The sequence below is a fragment of the Podarcis melisellensis genome (genome assembly GCF_964234715.1).
Source record: "Podarcis melisellensis genome assembly, chromosome: 12".
Classification (NCBI taxonomy): domain Eukaryota; kingdom Metazoa; phylum Chordata; class Lepidosauria; order Squamata; family Lacertidae; genus Podarcis; species Podarcis melisellensis.
The window spans coordinates 37,292,030-37,314,578 of record NC_138544.1 but is presented as its reverse complement, the minus strand read 5'-3'; the positions used below and the strand labels follow the sequence as shown (position 1 = coordinate 37,314,578).

At 40.4% G+C, this 22,549-nt stretch overlaps 1 protein-coding gene and 1 long non-coding RNA gene across 5 annotated transcripts in view; one reads left to right on the top strand and one right to left on the bottom strand.

Annotated features, from left to right (window-relative positions):
- The window catches only part of MALRD1 (MAM and LDL receptor class A domain containing 1), a gene marked incomplete at its 5' end in the record, with an annotated part of 228,456 nt that extends 208,522 nt beyond the window's left edge, over window positions 1–19,934 (bottom strand). For 2 of the 3 annotated variants that reach the window (XM_081931395.1, XM_081931397.1), the window contains 5 exons: window positions 7,794–7,890; window positions 10,412–10,573; window positions 10,658–10,752; window positions 15,398–15,535; window positions 19,637–19,934. In XM_081931395.1, coding sequence (XP_081787521.1) covers window positions 7,794–7,890; window positions 10,412–10,573; window positions 10,658–10,752; window positions 15,398–15,535; window positions 19,637–19,799 — 655 coding nt within the window. Of the gene's footprint in view, window positions 1–7,793; window positions 7,891–10,411; window positions 10,574–10,657; window positions 10,753–13,235; window positions 13,324–15,397; window positions 15,536–19,636 lie in introns of those variants that run through there. The other variant, XM_081931396.1, reaches the window with a different exon arrangement.
- Window positions 13,409–22,549, top strand: part of LOC309353390 — an 84,005-nt gene continuing 74,864 nt past the window's right edge. The window contains exons 1-3 of one of the 2 annotated variants that reach the window (XR_014161782.1): window positions 13,409–13,501; window positions 13,707–13,935; window positions 17,479–17,554. This is a non-coding gene — a long non-coding RNA (uncharacterized lncRNA). Of the gene's footprint in view, window positions 13,502–13,706; window positions 13,936–17,478; window positions 17,555–22,549 lie in introns of those variants that run through there. The other variant, XR_014161783.1, reaches the window with a different exon arrangement.

The window sequence follows — 22,549 nt, the reverse complement described above, 5'->3', positions numbered from 1 at the left end:
CGCAGTAAAGGCCACAGTAAACAGTGGCACTTGGCAAAAACTGGGTTGTCCCATTGTCCTCATCCCCTCCCCCTCATCTTATGGAAGCAGAAGCACTAATGCAAGGCCACCATGGATAGAACCTGAGAAAAATAGCATTTCTCTTTTTCTTTCCAACTTCACAAGCTTCTTGACAATGAATACTGTGCATTGCTCTACTATAAATTAATTTTGACAACTGGTGACGCCAGAAAAAAAGAAGAAAGGAGAAATGATCAATAAATCATTTGAAATGAGAATTGCTTCAGAAATAAATCAGGGTTAGTAATGGGATGTTTATAATAGATCTATAACAATATTCCAAACTTATTTGAGCTGTTTTCTTGTAATCCTTACAGTTGCAAACATTGTCCCCTCTGGGCTACATGGCTAAGCACGGAGTAGCCAATGTAGTCATATTACTTTTTTTCTCTTCTCCAAGGCATTCTACTTTAATTTTACTGATATGAAAGAATCAATGTGTCATTTGCCATCTCTAAGTACACACAGAAAAGATGAGCTTGTTGTGCATGCTAACTGCTTCGAACAGCAATCTATATCACAGAGGAATGAAACATAGAGAGAGGCCTGTCTTGTGGAAAGTCAATAAGGCCCACACTTTATTATTTTAATGAATTAATTACATTTATATACCACCCTTCATCTAAAATCACAGGATGGTTCACAATATAAAAACATTAAAAATGCACAACATAGTAAAAAACCAAAACAGCAACCCCAGCCCACACACATTTTAAAATACCATAGATTATTTAATTAGCCAAAGGCCAAAGAAGAATGTTTTTCCCTGACGCAAAAGATATGTAATGGTGCAAAAGGTGGGTAATGAAGGTGCAAGATGAGCCTCCCTGAGGAGAGCATTCTACAAACGGGAAGCCACTGCAGAAAAAGCCTGTACCTCGGAAGTCGAACAGAATCCGTTCCGGAAGTCTGTTTGACTTCTGAAATATTCAGAAACCAAGGTGCAGCTTCTGATTGGTTTCTGATTGCACAGGCATGTCAGAAACAATAGCGGAAGTCTCGTCAGACGTTCGGCTTCCAAAAGAAGTTTGAAAACTAGAACACTCACTTCCGGTTTTCGATCGTTCTGGAGCCGGAATGTTCGACTCCCAAGGTGTTTGGAAGCCGAGGTACAACTGTACTTGTGTTGCCACCCTCTGGACCTTTTGTGGAGGAGGCACATGATGAAGGGCCTCAGCTGGTGATTTCAAGGTCAGGGCCGTTTTATATGGAGAGAGGCAGTCCTTGAGGTAATAACATTTTTCTACACTACTATAAGATGAACATGCCCTTGAGCAGTAGGACTCACTTTTCTATTTTTCTTGATAGTGCTAAAAGAATAGGACTGCTTTTTCAAAGTTTTTGTTTTGATGTCAAAATTTGCAGGTTGAATGAAATAAAGCCTTTTGTCAAACAGCTATGCAAAAGGCAAATGTTTAATGCATGTTCTACAAACTAATCACAATTCAGAGCAAATTTTCTGGGTTGTATTCAAATGTAGCTGATGGTAAAGCTTCCAGTAGCAGATCTGGAAAGAAATCATTTTTCAGTTATTCCTCCTCCCTCTTGCAGCCTCACACCCCTGGCCCAGTAAATCTGCTCCAGAAGGGCCCCCAACTCTCTGGAGCAAATTGAGGCTATGGGGGCTGTGGAGACTGGGAGAGAATGGCCAGAAAAATGCTTTCCTCCCAGTTCTGCTAACAGAAGCAAAGGGACAGCGCAATCCCTTGTTTTACCAAGCTCAGGGGAGCTTCCAGCTAAAACTCAAGCAGAAAGCAGATTCAGTTTCTGAACATCAACAAGAGTTTGCTTCCATGTTCTTGGCAAGGTCTGACAGTATTTCAACAATTGTTGAAGTAGCAGAGTTTTAACCATTTTGGATTATGCAATTATACTGAAAAAGCCACCATGTAAGATACAGCCCCCCCCCACTTGAGTGCAATCAACTCGCGTTTGACCACCTATATGTGCGAGGCCGGAAAATAATTTTATAATTTAATTCAAACCCAGAAATGGCAGGAGAGAGCTGGAGAGCCCTTGTGGCTCGCAAGGAGACCCTCCTAGGAGGCTGAAGACGACATCAGTGAGAGAGGAGGAAGCCCTGAAGAGACCTGAGGTGCAGCAGGTCTTTGTTTTGGCTGCTCAGGCTACCCGCCTAACAGCTGACACGTGGGGTAGTATAGCAGCAGCAGCCTCCGCAGCCGCTTTCCCATGCATCCTCCAGCTTCCAGCCAACCCCAGAGCTTCAACTCTAGATATTTTTGTCTGGATTGGCACAAGAGTGGAGAGAAACCTGGGGAAGAGTAGGGGGAAAGGCATTTGGAGGCTTTTTTAGAGGGTGCTCCCCGGGTTTCTGGTCACGCATGTGGGGGCCCAGAATGTAAGTGACAGGGATGCCTGTAGAATAAATAAACCCCTCCCAATCTCATGTCAGTTAATTGTAACTTAAAAAAAACAACACCAGAGCTAGGCCAAAACCACAGGACAAGAGAGCATATTAATAGAGAATAATATAGGCCTTGGGCTGAAACTTGTCATGCAGCAACAGAAGCTAAGAGTTAAACTGAAAGAAGAAACAAGAAAGACTGTTGAAGACTGCAGGCGGGTGGGGGATACACTGGAGAGGCTTTAATTTCCTAGGCATATAGGAAATTGCCGAAGTATTGTGATAGGAAGGAGCCAGATGCAACACCAATTATCTGGCGGGAAGCAAATTAGGGTGAGCAGGCCTAGAACAGAATCTCAAGGGTTCTTGAAAAAGAACAGTACCTGGAGTGGGAAATCGCTAATTTAAAGAGTGAACAGCATTTCCACAGAAGCCATATCTTGCAGATGTGACACACCACAGCAATTTCACATATCTGATATCTTATTACTCAGCTCATATATACTTGTTTCCATCATTCTTTAACAAGAGACAACTTGCATATGTGAATCAGTCATTATAAATTAGTAGCATAAAATATTGCTCTATGTCAATCATAGAATCTTAGAACTGGAAGGGACCCAAGGGTCCTCAGCTAAAGCATCGATGACAGGTGGCCATTCAACCTCTGCTAAAAAGACCCTCCAAGGAAGGATAGTCCACCACCTTCCAAGGGAACCTACCTTTTCAAAGAGAAAGCCAACACTTTGGCCTAAGTCATCAAATATTATGAAAACACACACACACACACACACATATATGAGAATGAATGAGTCTTGGGTAGATGCTTTATACCGAGTCAAACCATTGGCCCATCCAACTCATATTGTGCACATTTGATTAGTTAGGGTTGCCATATTTCAAAAAGCAAAAACCAGGACATCCCAAAAGCTGTTGAGCATTTTTTCAAAAACAAAAACAACCCCCTACACAGACAATTTTGGAAAGCCCCCTCCCCATCAATTCTGCCTTTGAAATCCTTGTAATGTCTGGGAAAATCTGGATGTAAGGCTGCCCTAGATTGGTGATATCTCTCCAAGGTTCAGATAAGAGCCTTTCCCAACCCTGCCTGAAGATGTCAGAGATTGAGTCTGGGACCTTCTATATGCAGAGCATATAGTCTACCTCTGAGCTACAGAGAAAAAATGCTGATTCACAATAAATCTGAAAACAATGGAAAACTAAAAAAGAAGGAAAAATCTACTTTGTGTTCTACAGTGCCTAAATTAGAGCTGAAACAAGTATTTTTAATTATTCAAAAACTAATCTTTTTCCAATTGTATTAACATTTCTAATATGATATTTCAAATTCATTCATTTCACATGAAAAGTCAAGTGGTTTATATTTGCTAGTGTCTCTTTAATATTTTGGTATCATAAAGCATCATAAGCTATCAGCATTTACATATTATCAGGAATTATATACCATGTAACTTTCAAAACCACCAAATACTAAATACTACTGTATGGCTGTAATCCGATACTCACTTACTTGAGAGTAAGCCCCATTTAACTAAGTAGAGTTTCTTCCAAGTAGACAGGTATGTGGTATATGTTAGTTCAATACTGTGAATTACTAAACACCATTACGCAGCAGCTATTAATCATAGCTAAATCATTGAAGCTAAGCTATCAAATACTGATAAAAGGCATAGAAGAACTATAAAATATCATCAATTATCAACTGTCAGATAAGGAAATTTAATACTACAAATATTTAGCAAATATTTGGAAAAGAGATAACACAAAACATTCACAGATAATTTTCAGGAAAAACTTAGGATGCAAATTCATTATAGTTTGCCTATGTGAACTCAAAATGGGTTGTGATAGGGACCAAGAGCTTAGATATCAGGAGTCATTATCAAACAGACATTTTCCTATGCATATCAAGCAAGATTGGGGAAATGTTTAAATTCTCAAGATACCCTAGAACAGCAAGGCAGAAAAAGAGAAATATCTGTTCTAAGAGCAGAGGTTCTGTTTAAAGTCCAAATCTGCTATTACTTCATAGGGATAGAATTAAATATCTACTTCAGCTCTTTTGTACTTTTTATATCCTTTCTTTTTATAACAGATTGGTCTCTTTAAAAAACATTTGAAACAAGATAGTAGGTTTTCTAAAAGAATATTGGCAATAGAGTGGGTTGACAGCTTTTTGAACCCCTGCGGTGCCATGAAATTACAAGCTGCACACCTGCCAAAATTCCTTCTTCTATACAACTACTGAAGATACAGACATAGACTCTTGCCCTTTGTTACATCTATTCACTCTAGCAATTGCATCCATTCAACCTAGCGGCAACTAGCCTGAAACTCAGTTTCTGAGGACCACTTGACACTTGACTTTTCATACTCAGGCATGATTATCCACACACAAAAAACATGAGTGGCATTCTAAGGGAGCATTCATGTACTGTTAGTGGGGGGGGGGGGACAGACTGCACTTCACTACTCAAAAAGGATGAGCAGACTTATAACACATGAATGCGACCCTCTCAACAGACACAGCAGTTGTATATTGTGTACTGAAGGACCCATATCAGGCTATGAATATTAGGCATTCATATTAGGCACAAGATAGAAAATGTAATTGTGGGGGGGAAAGAACCCATTGGAGGTAATTTTTGCTGATACTGTAGTGAGGAATGCTCCCTGTTATTAGACAGCAACAGCATCAATGTGATCTCCATCATTGGACCAGCAGAACATAGCTGATTTCCCATGGTAAGCATAACATCGTTGGGAGTGGTTGTCTCTATTGTGTTATGCCATGCTCCCCATAGTAGTCATTTTGTGTTCTGCCACACCCCTTCCAAGGCAACTGTTTTGAGAGTGGCACCCCTAGCGCTCTCATCCAAAAGCTTGGAGACCCTTGATGTCAGCCCGTTGCATCAAAAACTAAGAATCTCGTGACACCTTAAAGTATAACAGATTTATTGCAGCATAAGCTGCATCTGATGAAGTGATCCACAAAAGCTTATCTTACAAAAACTCTCCTCCCTGCAAGAGAGGGGAGTGGTTGTGGGCAGGAGCCCGAGCTCCGCCCCTAGCAGGGGGCATTAGCCCCCTGCCTTCACCTCACCTGGCTGGCGCCCATGCCCCTCAGCAGGCATCCAACCAGGTGCCTGAGGGGGGGCGTGTTCAGCAGCCTTTTGCTGCGGCGCCAGCCTTTGCCCGGCCTCATTCTTCATCCTCTCACCGCGAGTGATCCACAAAAGCTTATCTTACAACAAATCTCTTTAGAGTTTAAGGTGCTACAAGCCTGGCTCTAAATCCATAGCAGAGAAAGTGTACTTGGATTCAGATGCTTGGTTTTGAAATATGTATAACTAAACTACAGGGGTGGAGTCTAATATGTTCAAAACTCTTAAGAGGCACTGTTTGGAAGCTAGCAGACATTTGGTAAAGGAATGTATGTCATGCTTGGTACAAGATACTTATATTGCCTATACAAATCCAAATGCAGGACAGGCCAAACAAAAACATGCAAACATAAAATATATATACTGTATCAGCAGTGCTTTTTTTTTCTGGGAGGATGCAGGGGTATGCATACCCCTAAACATTTTGTGAATCTTTGTACTTTTGTCCATTTACTGTATTTATTTCCCCTGATTTGAACTATAAAATGGTGATTTTATTGAGTCAAAATGAGTGTACCCCTAAACATTTTTTTTAGAAAAAAGTACTGTGTATAAGGATTATACATAAAAATTAAAAATACATAAACAACTGCTACTACTATTTATTTTTGTTTCATAAATATGCATGTCTAGAGCATACTCATAAAATAAAATAATATAATCAATAAAAAGCAAGTACAACTTACTCTTAAAGCAGAACACACATAAACCTAACAGTAAAATGCCCAGCTCCACAGGTATAATGTATGCTCTTCATGTATTGTTTTCCTATTTTGTTAAAGGTACCATGTGAAATAAATCTCGCACTACTGCCAAATTCCTAGGGCATTTGAGTTATGTTTGCTCTATGATGCAACAATATTGCTCAGAATCCTAAAAGGTGTAAGAAACTACATGTATACTGAAGAAGCGAGTTTTTCCTTCAGTCTCAGGAGACTCTGGTTGTTTTGGACTCCTGTGCTCAGAACTGTTTGCTGGAGCTAAATTTATCTGAGACATAAACACTACATTCTAGAATATAACATGAATCACCTCACTAAAATAAACTGATGGGCCCCCAGTGCTGCATTGTAAGAGACAATTTGAGGTCATCTTTGAACTCTGCAACTCCAAGGGCTTAAATGTGCTTGGCAAATCTCCCAGTATCTTTTGTAGGTTTTAGTTGCTGCCTTGCACTCCACATTATTGCCAGTAAACCCAAATTATTGTAATGCAGACAGTTATTTGGGGTCACATATTTAGGGCAACAAAACTCTGGCCCTGTGCCCCTGACATTTTTCTTTTACTGCAGTCTCCAGAAGGTCAGTATCAATGGAGCAGAGGTGCAAGGCAGATGTTTTATAAGGCTGACTGCAAAGGTTGGCATTGTTAGGCATCTGCCAAGGCCCCAAAAACAGGGGGCCCACTCCCAATCACCTCCTGAACCTACTCCTCCACTCACTGCTTGTATATCTGTCCTCTCTGGGAGAAATGAACAAGTTTTTGAGAGGAGAAGCTCCCATTCAGCTTCCACTCTTACTCCCAGTGTAGACTGGGCTCAGGGCACAAGGCAAGCAAATGGGCAATAACATCAATTATTAGGAGGAAGTGGGCTGCTAGGGGCAGGGAGGGGAGACCTCAAGAGCATCTTGTCCACAAGATCCCCCAAACCTGGTCCCAACACCAGAAACAAGAAAAAAATCACAAAAATAACAGATTTGCCTGGCACAAATCTAGGAGGCCAGAAGGTATTCTAGAAAGAAGCACCAGCTTGTAGTCTGGCCATGCACATGTATAGTCCCCAATACATAAAAACTCATCTGTCACTGCCACCTTTTGTCAACATCAAGACTATGTGCTTTTAATTTTTGAAGTTCCTAGTGTACAAAATCACAAGATTGATTACTTGTTTGCATGTGGCAGGCATTACTCACTGAACTAGCTTGTTTTGCCAGCAAGCCAGCATCCAGGTACAATGACACATGAACAGTCAGATTCTCCCCATGGCATCTGTTGCATACTAAAGGTTCACCACAAGCTAAGATCAGCTATGCAAGTAAATTCAAAACAGATGCCTGAAATCCCTGGTTTATTAGTATCCACACTTAGAATGTCAACAAGGCATTCTTGCTTTGTGGCTTTTTTCTTTTCCTAATTAAGCATCAGAGAAATAATTTAGTACAGCTACAAGAATGCATCCTTACCAAAAGCTAGCAGACATCCTTCAGTGACTGAAACATCATCAATAGCAATGGTTTCTCCTGGTGCCCAAGGTTCAAATATTTGTCCTTTGATGGAAACCTGCATAACCAGAATATTAGGGAGACATGGTTATTCAGTAGTAATACTGTCTATTACAATACTGAAGTATCTAAAATTATCTGCAAGGAAGCTTATAAGGGAGTTTGGAAGAAGCTGTGGCTCTCTCTTTGTTCCTTTCTAGTTTACCAGAAGGTCTTATGGCCTAACACGGATGTGTTCTTTAAACATGTCCTCTGTGCCCACTCCTTTTTGGCATCAGTGTTAGAAGATAGGACAGGGGAACAGACACCAACAATCCCCTCCATTAAGCCAGTGTGTCATAGTGCTTAGAGTAGCATTCCCTACTTTGTACCATCAATTCCCATCATCCCTGGACATTGGGTGGTGTCGGCTGAAGTTCAAATCTTCTGGAGGAAAGCAAGTGGGAAAGGCTAGGTTTAAGTGTCAAAGTTGGAGCAGGGAAACCCAGGCTCAAATTCCTGGTCAAGCTTATTCTCTCATAGCCTAACTTAATTCACAGCGTTGTTCTGGGGAGAAAAATGGGTGGCTGCGGAACCTCGTATGCCACACTGAATGCCTTAGAAGAAAAGCGGAACATGAATATAACTACATCCCTGTGCACCCATTACTTCTATGCAGCACATAACATAACTGAGAGCCAGTGTGGTGTAGTGGTTAAGAGCAGTAGTCACATAACCTGGGGAACCGGGTTCGCGTCTCCGCTCCTCCACATGCAGCTGCTGGGTGACCTTGGGCTGGTCACACTTCTTTGAAGTCTCTCAGCCTCACTCACCTCACAGAGTGTTTGTTGTGGGCGAGGAAGGGAAAGGAGAATGTTAGCCGCTTTGAGACTCCTTAAAGGGAGTGAAAGGCGGGATATCAAATCCAAACTCTTCTTCTTCTACTACTGACCAGAGAGTATCTAAGCTACTAGGCCTACTAGAGATAGGAAAGATGTTGTTTTTTGAGTTTCCACAGATTTTAAAAACTCTTTTCTGAACAGATGTTAGATAAAGGGCTGGTCCCTAAATGGAAGTTTCATTAATCTTGTTAGCTATAGGCTTGAAAACTGTAGTAATACAGTTCTGAGCACTGGTATAATTATAAACCTATGCATATTAGCAAGTCGTCACTGCTCCTGTTTTATTGTGATTTTATACTTTTAGCTACCTTGTAAATCAACATGACTAAGAAGCTTGATATGAATAATGTGTTGGATCCAGCCTATTAGTTGCACTATTAGCCTATTAGTTTGTCAAAAGTCCTACTGATTTTAATGGGAACTAAGTGCAACTAAACAAGCCATTATAAAGAAATAAATACATGTAGCAAACCACAAGCCTAGACTTATAACTTCTTCAGGCATCAGGAAGGAAATGAAAAGGGATGCAGCAATACTATAGTGCCAGGATCCAATCCTGTGGGCTGTTAATTATTCAAAAACTTAAACAACTGTACAATTTTGTGCTAGTCAGAGGTCTGTCACAGAGACATTTCCTCTTGCATTTAGAGACAAGCAAGGCAGCATTGTACAGGATGGCTAATGGAGAGCAAGAATAAGTTTTCATTGGAATAACTAGAGATCTGACTGCAACTAGGTATCTACTTTATCTTGGCAGGGTATATTCCACATTTACTTTCAGGAATAATGCATAATATGGAATCCCGAAGGACATAATATTTATAATCCAAGAAGCTTGAATGTAAAGGGTTAGTATTTCAGTCTTCCATGATTTTATTTATTGCCCTACTGAATAATGACATACATATCAGAATAATCAATTTTCTTAATAGGTTGACGTCTGAGAACCAGAGAGTACCCAGAAGAAAATGCTTTTTACTTTTTTAGTTGGTATAACAGTATATTTTTTTACAACAACCTAACTTACTATTAAATTAATGCTTTTTCTTCATAAACCAATATATGTATCTTCCTAAATTGTTTCAATAGGTTTAAAGAAGGCTGCTGCTTTTCTGAGAAACTGGAAAGCATTAAACATATGTAGAGTCACTATTGTTGTCTAATCAGCACAATGAACTTGCACTTTGAAAACCTATATTGAAATCCCTGTCCAACTGTTAACTGACTCACATGGATCTTACGCAAATCACTAAGAACCTCATTTTCTTTCAGTGCCAGGAAGGAAGACGAATAGGGTGCCTATGAAGCCCTAGGTGAGCTGACCTACGTGGCTCATAGGATATGTTAGGCTTGGAGGGGGATAAGTTGCACAAGTCTGGTTCAACATTCAAAGCAAAACGCTACTGAAAAGTAAGTGTAAGTGCATTACTTCTGTAAGTGGGTTTCATTATTATGTCCTCCCACTTCATATACTAGCATGTGACTATCCAGCTAATTTCAGTTTGAGTTACATGCATAATTACAAAATGAATGCTTCCATTAAATCATTGAGATAAGGTCAAGTAATACCAGCCATGAATTTTTCATCAGAATTCCACCTTATTATTCACTTGAATTAAATTTCTAGTGCAAGTTCTTCTCTTTAAGTTGACATTTCACTCATCCCAGTATTGGAATATGCCCGAGCAGCTTGCATACCTCGACATTCAGAGTATTGTTGATTGTGATCACAGCTCTTTGCCACTGATTTTTAATTCCTCCTCTTTCTTGCCATATGGTCCCCGAGGCTCTATCAGAATTGGTTTGGAGTCCCACTGTGAGGGTTCCATTTATTTGACCAATCCAATAGTAAAACGAAATCTAAGAAGAAAAATAGGAACGGTCCAAATGTGTCGGCAAACTGCAGTAATAGCAGGCAATATGAAGAGGAGATAGTTCAGTTACCTGGCAGGTGAGCTGGTTGCTAGCCACAAAGACCACTCTGCTCCTCAGAATGGCCGGAAATGGGATGTGTTCAGAGGACAGTGTAAGGAAATGGGCTATTGATAGGAAGGAAAAAAATTAGAAGTTGGTTTCCTGGACTTTGTAGAATTCTGGAAAACTCAGTATGAAAAAAAGAAAAGAAAATGGATAATGGATTAGGCAACTGGCCTGTAGCCAGTACTGAGCACTGTGGGTTAGGACAACTGGGAGTCACACATCAGATGTTAAAGTGAAACAATCTACTTTATATTCAATGAACAGATCGATCAGGGCTGATATATTTCTTACAAGCTGAGCAGCAACTCAATGTCACATTTTCTCATACCCCTGCTTTCATGTCACATTTTCTCATACCCCAGCTTTCATGTGCTGCTGCTGCTTTTAGATTATATTAAGACAATTAAAAAGATGTTGCAAGGTGCATTGCAGTAAATCAGATTCCTCCTGCAAACTTTGGGTTTCAAAAGCTTTGATGACTCCTCAGAAAGCACCTTTCTTACCTTCTTCCACTCCACCAGTTTTGCCCCCTTCCGTGCCAAACCCTAACTATATACAGCTTCTCCCTCTCTGTCCATCAAGCCACCACCCTCTCCTTTGAACACTCACAAGCTTGATTAGTGCCAGGTGAGTAAGGAACATGGGAACAAGGCCATCAAATCTATCTGCTCAGATATTCCACTGCTGACTTGGTCCTTATGTTGTGGATGACCTAGGAGAACTGAAACCAGCTGTGACCAATTTGAAACACCTGGCCAGTAGACTTTAGTTTAGTCTCTTTATAGTTATTTAATTTTTGAAGTTTACTTTCTCGATTTCCTTTTCCTAAATCAAAGGCTGCATAGACGTCATACATTTAAAGCACGACTCCCCCCAAAGAATCCTGGGAACTGTAGTTTGCTAAGGGTGTCAGGAATTCTACTTCTGTGAGGGGTACACTACATCTCACAGGATTCTCGTGGGGAAGTCATATGCTTTATGATATGCACAGATCCTATTTGCTGTATGGTTGAATAGATGTGCAAGAGTTGTTTTGATAGGCACATGGGCATTGGTGTTTATAGCTCAGGGCAAGAGCCTGAGGAGATAAAGTTGCTCACAGCCATTCAGAGTCTTATCAGAACAAGGCTGCCCTCCACAGGCATGCAACAGTGAATATGCTAACCCAGTTGGAATAGATTATTTTAATTTGAATTCCAAGGCTATGCACATCTTTGTTTTTGTCATACAAAGTGACTGGCTGGGGTTTTGTACTGAGGGATATGGATGGCTGTGTTACTGACTGAATAGCATGGTGTTTTTTAATAGGTTTTTTATTTTATTATTAATATGCTGCATTGTATTTGTATTTTGTATATTTCTTTGAGATTCTTTTGAAAATAAAATGATTACTTGTGGCTAAGTGAGCCCATTGAAGCTGTTGGTCGATTGCTGGGGTAGGGCAGGTGCTGCTATGGCTGGTGTGGAGGGGTGATTCTCTCAAGAGATCTCAGAGGGCCTACATCCCACAGCCCTGCAAAGAGGGACAGGATGCCAGTCTCCTTTTAAAGGACTGGCCACCATCCCATCCAGGTTTCTTCCTTCCTCAACCAATAGGGCAAATTTCTCAGCCCTCGCTTCCTCAGTTTTATACCCTCCCAACATTTTTTCGATGAAAATAGGGACGTCCCATTCCATAATGATAATTTTACTATTTATTAAATACTGGGTAGACATAGCAGACGACACAGAGATTTCTCCAAGTAGTTCTTTATAAGTAAGCTGGAACTGAACTGAACAGTAAACAGCTCAGCTGGCCTGCTTTTATAGGCAGCCGTCTGTCAACATTGTAACAACAACAACCACCCAGGGTTTCCCGCCTAAATTAACTGACGTGGACCTGAGTGAAAACTATATACATGATACCCCTGGTGCTCAGGGTAATAACTTCAATACATAGCACTATTTGTACCCTACAAATCTTACTGGGTTGCCCCAGCCATGCCAGACAGCTTCCAACATATATAAAAACATAAAAGTATTAAACATTAAACAGCTCGGATGTCCAACATTTCTGCAATAAAAATTGGGACAGCCCACCATACCCTCCAACATTTCTTCAATGAAAGTAAGGACATCCTAAGGAAAAGTGAGACATGCCGGGATCAAATCAGAAACCAGGGCGGCTTCTCTAAATCAGGGATGTCCCTGGAAAATAGGGACACTTGAAGGGTCTGCCCTCTCTATCCTCCATCAGGGCAAGAGGCATTACCACAGACTTCAAGAGCAGGCAAAAGCACTCAAACAGTTTACAAGCTAGGCCTGGTGAGAGACTGTGTGATTGTAGAGAAAGAGGAGCAGCCATGGGAGAGTCCCAAGGGCCACAGAGAGGCCAGGAAGGCTGCATTTTGTGGCCAGGCCTCAAGTTCCCAACCCCGGCCTAACCCTTACACAGAGACCAGGTTGCAATGCCTTTGAGGCAGGGCCTAGATTTTTGCCATGTACTCCTAGAGGTGCTTTGCCTTGGCACTCCTAAAGTGACCCCAAATTCCATAACAGCAACCTCTTGTTGTGGAGACAACCATAGGACCTGGCTTCAAACTGTAGTGAGGTGGATGAGGGGAAAGAATGAAAGTCCCCCCCCCCCCCATAACAGTGTGTGGTATCTCTAGTGTATCAGCCTCTGTTGCCACCCTGAAAGGAAAGAGCAAATAATAGGCAATTTAACAGAATTGCGGGGGGGGGGATAGTGAGGGAGCAAGAGGCAGGCATATAATTTGAACCACCCCAGGAGTTTGGGTGGAGGCCAAATAACCGAGTTAGACCCAGGTGAGCAGTCTGAATCTCTCAAACTTGGAATTCAGGTGTAGGCCTCAAGCTCTGCTCCTGGTGGGAGCTTTGGCTGAATCAGTGTTGTTATGTGCAGGCAGAGGCTGCTCTTTCCTCCACAGCCTTCTCTCAATGGTTCCTTCTCTCTCCCTCCTGCTTTGTCAATGTTTTAAACTCTCCCTTCCCATTCTTCCTCTCTCCTCAGAAGCTCCTCCACCTCTCGCTTGATTCACTCAGAGTCTCCTCAGCCAGAACCCATGTGACATATCCTAAGGGTCAAAAAAGGGCTGTGCTCAAGGCACCCTTCTGTAACTCTGCATCTCACTGCCTAAAATCATTCCTGGGACTGTCTTTGCTTTCTGCTCCTTCCTTTTTATCTGACTTCAGACCTTGGCCTGGACCCTGAACTTCAGGAATATGTTATCTTTGATGGGGTGAGTCACTCTTTTCTCATTTTGATTTCCTGACTTTGACCCCTGGCCTGCTCAGACACAAATCCACAACTTGACATTTGCCAATTCCACCTAGGCTTGCAAGCAGTCGCTGTTCTTGACCCAGCACGACATATCGCTGCAAACCCAGGAAAGTGGCAGGCCATACCTTTTCAGAGAGTCACCCAGGGCAGGAACTATCACTGCCATGCATTACATCCAGCTTGAATAAAAAAAGAATTTCCTGAAAGTGCAGCTGAAAATTGACTGGTATTAAGTCAGAGGCTGTGACCGTATTTGAGTCCAATTCCCATTTGTAATGGGGCTACCAATCTCTTACTTTTGATGACCATTTAAATTCAATAAAATGACCAAGACTACTTTAGGTCAGAAACCAATTTTATGCCTCCTAGTACACTTTCCAAGTCTTAAAATTACCAACTCAAGAAATGTTTAAAAGATGTCTTAAAAAAAAAGCAGAGTACTGTAAAAGGATTTCTTCGTGTACAATGTAATACTGAGGATACTTGTTTCCAGTGTTACCAGAGGTTCAAAGTATATCTAGAGGGACCATCAAAAATCTTCTTATGATGGTTAATTATCACTTGATAATATCTTTATGCATATAACATAATTATATGCAACAGAATTCTTCCCTTTTCCTTCCCTTTTCCTCTCCATTGTTGTCCCTTATCATTTGACTCACCCCCCCCCCCAAATACTCTGTGGCAACCATACTAAAACAAACTATAGGGTTCATGTTCCTGAAGGTAGAAAAGGACCAGAAGCCAAACAGTATCACTGAATATCTAAAATGTTTTGAAGGAAGGTGAGGACATGTGACCTCACCTAGGCCCGAAGTCACCCCCCACCAAAGCAGACTCAAAGCTTCTCAGAGCTTTTCAAAATCATTTTTCTCAGCAGCCAAAAGGCATTAGCTAAGCATCAGAAACATTCCGCTTGCTGTAACTAAAAGATTGCAACAAAGGTAGGGAACACAGTCCATTGTTTTTCAGGCCTTTCTCATGCCTTCTGGCCTTGCTAAAGAACCACATTGCAACTTACTTTCTGTCCGAGAACCATGCCAGAACAAGAGATTGAAACATATCTCAACATGCTGAAAACCCCTTGGCTAAGGCTACAGTTTAGGTTTTCAAAGAAGACAGTTTTAATCCTCACAGAAAATAATAATTTGCCGAAGAGTAGCTGTGTTAATTTGTTGAATAAAAAATGATAATGTGTCTTGTGGACTCCAGACCAAGAAAAGTATTACTTCAACAGATGCATGAAATGGTATCTTTAGTTGATACATAGATAAATGTGTACACATATACATAAACTCTCAGGTGTAGAGCTATGCTGATAGGAATTGGAGTCTAACATCCAGCAGGCCAAAGTTTCCTCACCACTGATTTATATGATGATAGATTTGTTTATTATTTGCAAGAGAGTAAGTTGCCCTTACCTGTGTTGTTCCCATTGTGGTCAGAATGAGGAGAGCCTATGATGTTCCTTCCGTTTCTCCTTATCCAGTCAACAGGTGATTTCTCATTGTTCATATTGCACAGATCACTTTCAAAATCACATTTTCCATAATAGGAACCTAATATTAAAAGGGTTATTTGCATACTTTGCATTCCATAATGAACACCTGCATTATACATAATATATAACATGTACGGTACTTATTAATGTTTTTCATTAATAAAAAGCATGCCAATTCTGTTCTATTGCTTTCAGATTACAATTTACCTAAAACAAGGAACTTTAAGTATAAAAGATCACAGGTCTATTTCATACATGTTAAAAACTCTGATATTACACTATCAAAATCTGCCATCTCTATCAGATATAAGGTGGTTAGACATGGAAAGGAAGTTTACTCCACATAAAACAAATCTGAAATGAATCTACCAGCATTTGAGCAAAAGCAAATGGTACTATTTCAGATTTGCATTGAAACATACAGAATCCAATTCTGATTATGAACATACCTTTAAGCATATGACCAAGCTGGATGACTGACTAGCAAATCAAGGAGAATTATTTTAGCCCAGCACTCCATTTGCAGGGAGTTTTCAAACAAGAGATTACCCCATTTACAGGAAGAATACCCCAGGAAGAACTCTGCAACCTGTTTTTCCCCTGCACATCTTAAACATTGTACATGATAAAAGGCAAAATTAAATGGGTATATAAGAAGATGGATGCAGCAGAACATCCTCCCCCCCGTAATGAAAATAATCTGTCTTTCTGTGCTTTTTCATCTATTCTGTATAAATGTTTAGAAAATTGAAGAGGCTAGCAAAAGTAGATATTCATAAAAAATAATTCTCGCAAATATTGCTAACATAACTAAGGCAGCATTTAGCACTAATGATTCAATATTGTACATGTCAGCAGCATTGCCCTTTCCTTTAGAGCAATGAAGATTAATCACTGAAAACAAGCATTTGGCTCAAACATTTGTATCTTCATCAACATAATGCTTTGCTAGATTGCATTTTCAGCAATATGTTCATAACATCTTCAAAAAAAGTTATAATCATTGGTGGTGGTAAAGATCTCTTAGGCTCGATCCTGCACATTTCTCAGGTGGGCAGTTGCAAAATATTAATAGAGAGGGAAGGCATTTTTAAAAACCACACCGGCCTTAAAACAACTCTTACATCAGCATGCAAGATTGAAATGGTGCAGTGATGAAAGTCTAAAGGGCAAAACTGACAATGACTGGAACAGCATAATGTTAGGTGTATAGAATAATGTCGTTTTACTTAAGCAAACAGCACTTTTTCCTTGCAATTTGAAACTTCCATAAAACCATTTATGCAGCTTGCCTATACCTGCTTAGTTGGGAGGAAATCCCAAAGGAAGCTTACATTTGAGTATACATGCGCACTGCCAAAAAGTGGCTTGTGCACTAAATATTTTCTGTTGAGTTTTCCTCAGTTTCCTAAACTATTTAAAGACATCAAAATATGATGCTCTTTTAATACTAAAAAGTTTACTGATTTGTAATTCTATTTTATTGTATAGTTTTCACAATATAATACTTTAAAAGTTATCTAATTTATTTAATTAGGGGTGACTCTAGAAAAAGGGGCGTGGGTGGCGCTGTGGTCTAAACCACAGTGTCTTGGGCTTGCCGATCAGAAGGTCAGCGGTTTGACTCCCCACAACGGGGCGAGCTCCCATTGCTCGGTCCCAGCTCCTGCCAACCCAGCAGTTCGAAAGCATGTCAAGTGCAAGTAGATAAATAGGATCCGTTCCTGTGGGAAGGTAAATGGTCTTTCCGTGTGCTGCTCTGTTTCACCAGAAGCAGCTTAGTCATGCTGGCCACATGACCTGGAAGCTGTCTGCGGACAAATGCTGGCTCCCTCGGCCAGTAAAGCGAGATGAGCGCTGCAACCCCAGAGTCGTCCGCGACTGGACCTAATGGTCAGGGGTACCTTTACCTTACCAGAAAAACTAATTTCAGGGAGCAAAGTAGTGTTAAAAAGCATTGTTTTTGGAATAAGAATTTAATTTATATTATATACCCTTCAGAATCATCACTGAATATAATCAGCTTGGAGATAAACCTGTTGGATAAAACTGAAACATACAAGACGGAGCAAAATGGGTGAGTTGTTTTACACATGCTTCCCTACACTGTCTGAGATTTACACATCTTTTCATTATTTCACAGTATCTCACATTTCTGTCTAAACATAAACTACTGCTCAGCCATGCCCATTTAATTTTCCAGGCCACAGAAGACACTTTAAAAAGTATCTGGTAGTATATGTTTGGGGGGGGGGTGGAATGTATATACTTTAAGGAGAAACTTTCTCATTTTACCCCTTAGGTGAATAATTTTAAGTTATCTTGAACCTGACTCAATATGCAATCACTCTGTCAGCCATTTGTCTTCCTCTTCTTACACAACTGCAAAGCAGAAGCAGCTTAGATATGAAAGTCAGTTCAAAGAGCTAATGAAAATGTAAACACTTGATGCCCCATACTGAAAACTGATTCATGAAGATCTGAACACAGTAAAATATATGGCTGACTCTCAGCTAGCATGTCCTACTCAAATGTAAGGTTTTTACCTCCCATAATATTGAAGTTAATAGCTTATTGAAATGCAGGCCACATTTCTTTAAAAGGACTTATAGCTATGTGTAAACCTTCCAAGATTAAAAGAGCCACACAGTCTATGAATTCTAGGTAGACTTCTTGGAAGGGGACAGGGCATGGAGAAGAAGCTACAGCTCATACCTTGAGCCCTTTATTATTATGAAAATGCAAACATACAATGGGGGGTGGGAATCATGATGACATGAAAATTATCATTAAATCAATCTATGTGACAATATAATTGAAATTTCTAGTAGCAACAATGCAGGCCAGATTTATATTAAAGAAAGCAATATATACAGATGAATATAATCTTGGTATTTCATATTCCAGTAATGTATAAACAAACTCTGCTTTTTAATAAACCGGTCTGGTTAGTGTCCATTTTTAAATCTCTTATAATGCCACAGTCCAAACTCACTGGTAGTTTTCAAAGATTTCCAAGATGGCTGCAGTAAGTAAACTGGCTGTTAACCAGGTGCCCCTTCAAATCTTAGAAGACATACATGTAACTTTTTGTCATTAAAACAGATGTTGTCAGCATTTGATGAATGATAGGTAAAAAATCATACTAGTTAGAAGGAACTGGTGCATTGTGGCATGTGCAGTACATTTCTAAGCATGGTTGCACAAGAATAAGGTACACTGTTTTAATTAGAATCTTATGCAGATTGTGGGGGTGGGTAAAAACATTCCCAAATATTAGATGAATCCTTGGGGCAGGTAAATTCTAAGAATTTGCAGGGGGGTGTCTATTTAAATTTGGCCAATGGTCTTTTCTTATTTCCTTTTTTTGAATACTAAAAAAACACTTGGCATTCCTGGAACACAGCATTCTTAGGAGTGAAAGATGGTCTCACCCACCTCAGATTTAAGGTTAGGCCTCAACCCTGAACATTCAGAAAGTTAGATCACCATCCCTTTAATTTTGCATTATACTCCCAATCTACTTTCATGGAGGACCTGATCTTGCAAAATGATCTTGCAAAAGTGAGGAGAGATATTCAGTCAAGTTTAGACCCTTATTTTAGAATACTTTAACTGCCAAGCCTATTTCAGCTTTTATGCTGTTATTTTATTCATTGTAGTAGATTTGTTTTATTTTTAATTGTTGCAGCCTGTCCTGAATGATGCAAAAGCAGTAGAAGGGCAGGTGGGGTATTGGTTTTCTAAATGATACTTAAATAAAATGGGGACAATAATGCTGCAAATATAAATATGTACATAGAACAGTAATCAAGAGAAATATAAAATCACAAAATACCCAATCTTATCACAATCCCACCCCACCCCCACCCCCAACTGTCTTCCAATGTCTTCTTCCTACTAAGGTCTTACTAAAGGCTTACCAAGTTAATAAATCATCACTCTCTGGGTCTTTGATCTCTGTCCATTTTCAAAATATGAACTTGATTTCCACAGCAATGTTTTTCAAAACTTGTTTTAAAGCTGATCTGAGGTAAGAACTAATTGCATCCAACTAATACTGGATTCTAGAAGAACACTGAGAAACTGTTGAGTTGTATTGTAATCTATTTAACACCATAAAAAGGAAATGCACTGAAGGCTAGTGACATCTACTTACATTGTTCTGCATCACTACAATCCTTGCATTGGTAGGTGAAATCACACAACTCCACTGATGGAACCACAGAGCCATCACAACATTGAAAAACGTCTCCTTTAGAAGGCCAAAATGCTGCCAGATTGATACACAGCAAGGCACAAAAGTTGCTGGCTGTGTACATTGAAAATGTTTCTGTAGATACCTTGTCTTTGATGGAATTATTGCAGCAATTACCCTGCAAAATGTGTATACAAAAATGCCATTTCAAAATACAAGTGCATTAAAAACTGATTCAAACTTTGCAGGTCTAGAAGAAGTTTTCCTTCTAGTATGGCATGGCTTATGTAATGCATTCAGTTTTCATATTCACACAGGTATAAACTTGGAAAATATTTAACCGGATTGCTCCACATTTTATGACAAGCTGAAGTAGTTTGTGGCTTTACAGTGCAACTCAGTTGCCTGGTGCTACAAAGAACATCAGATAAATTGAATTAACAGTGGCACACAGTATGCAAGACAGTACTAAAGGCCATTTCTCCTTATTAATAAAATCAAATGGCAGCAGCGATAAACTGATTAAAAAGTATGACACACACATTTTTAAATTAAGTTATCAGGGTTTTTAGTAACCTCTCAAAATTAATCAAATTTCTTACAATATCATAATTCCTTGGACCCAGGATTGGCATATTGGATTAGCCAAAGTCCACATTCTTGCAGGGTGGGGGCATTGCTGGCTCCTGGGATCTCCCAACTTTTCTGCTCTTCCTCCTGGCTGTTCACCTGCTTCAAGGAGGAACATGTCACAATTCACCAGAAAACAGACATCAGCCCTGATGGGAGACTCTCTGGTGACAGAAAGAAGGGAAGCAAGGTACTGTGGTAGCCCCCAGTGCTCATGGGGAGGGGCACAGGTAGGAAAGAGAGTTCTGCACTTTCTATCTCACTTCATTAAAATTAATAAACCTGCCTTGCTTGGGAGGGGGTCAAATTCTTGTCAGATTAGTCCTAATGTTGAAGTTACCCAGTCTCTTTGCCCAAGCAAGACATTTTACAAACAATGCGGCTGCTGTGATGTACATTCCTTTTCTGCAAACATCATTCCTGGGTGGTACATCACTATGAAAGCAGGACCTAGATAGGGAAACACCAATCAAGAGCTCCCTGGAGGGCAAGATCAGCCAGCAACATGACTCCTCTGGACAGGTAAATTGCTGCAATGAGGATTTGCATTCATAATGTGGAAACTCTTGCCTTGAGAACATAAATGCAGTCATAAAATCCTGGATAGTGCCTGAAGGTAGCCAGTTAGACCAATGGAAATCCATACAATTGCAAGGATAGAAATGTAGTCCCAGCAGCAGTGATACATCATTATACAAAAGTTTGAAAATTGCCCAAAGGGCAGGTTCCACATGATACTCTGCTCTGCTGCAAGCCTGGGATGTCAATATCCCTCTGTAATTACATATCATATGTTACCTCTTAACATCCTACCTTCCGGCAGCAGCATGAGACTGTAGAATGTATTTTTGTAAGCACTTCGGTAATTCAATATTAGAGATTGAATAATATTAGTGTAATTTAATATTCACATATGGCACCCTTATGCATGAACCTTTAATAGCTAAATCCTCATAAAATATGAACATTCAAGTAAGCCTCCAGGATTAAAATTCCACCTCACTCCGTCTTTCTGCTTCTCTGCTCCGTGGTTCTTAGAAAAAGAACAAAAAAAAACTTGACATAAACTCCTTTCCCCTATGCATTAGCTTCACACCTGACACCCACTGTAAAAAAAGACATTAAAAGTATTTCAAGCTTTTTAAAAATACAGTTTCAAATCCCAGGTGCTTTTTGTGAACTATTCTCACAAAAGGATTTATAGACAGGGAATTATGTCAATGATTAACTTCTGACATTATATCGGGGATAGAAACCTGTGGCTTTCCAGATGTTGGTGGACTCCAGTTCCTATCATCCCTGACCCTTCATCATGCTGGCTGAGGATAATGGGAGCTGGAGTCCAATAATATCAGGAGGGCCACAGGTTCCCCACCCTGGAATATATACTTTGAAATTTATCTATTCTGACCAAAGAGAACAGCGACCCAAACTTTTGCATATTTTGGCTGTGATTCTCACATACCTGGGAATAAGCCCCACTTAGCACCATGAGACTTACTTCTGCGCAGACATGTACAGAATTGCACTGCTATTCTCAAGTTATTCACAAGTAAGTGTCCACAAGAAGGGATGAGACCATTTAAAAAACAAAAAACAAACCTAGAGGTGCCACATCTTAGTGGTAAGCACATGTTATGCATGCAGAAGATCAGCCCTTGGCATCTTCAGTTATAAAAAGGATCAGGTCGGGTATGGCACAGATCTTCATCTGAGACCTTGGAGACCCACTGCCAGTTAAAGCAGCCAGTACTGGGCTAGATGCAATACTACTGGTGCTGCAGTCCAAATCATTATTTCAAACAAAAGCGTAGATTGAGCTTTTTGCAAGGGTCTGCTCGGGTGCGCTACAGAGCCTAGGACTTGCCGATCAGAAGGTTGGCGGTTCGAATCCCCGCAACAGGGTGAGCTCCCGTTACTCGGTCCCTGCTCCTGCCAACCTAGCAGTTTGAAAGCACGTCAAAGTGCAAGTAGATAAATAGGTATCGCTCCGGCGGGAAGGTAAACAGTGTTTCTGTGTGCTGCTCTGGTTCGCCAGAAGCGGCTTAGTCATGCTGGCCACATGACCCGGAAGCTGTACGCCGGCTCCCTAAGCCAATAAAGCGAGATGAGCGCCAGAACCCCAGAGTCGGCCACGACTGGACCTAATGGTCAGGGGTCCCTTTACCTTTACTCGCGAGTACGAAAGAAGACTTTGCCAACACTTTAAAATTAAAATGTTATAAAAACAACAATATAAATCAA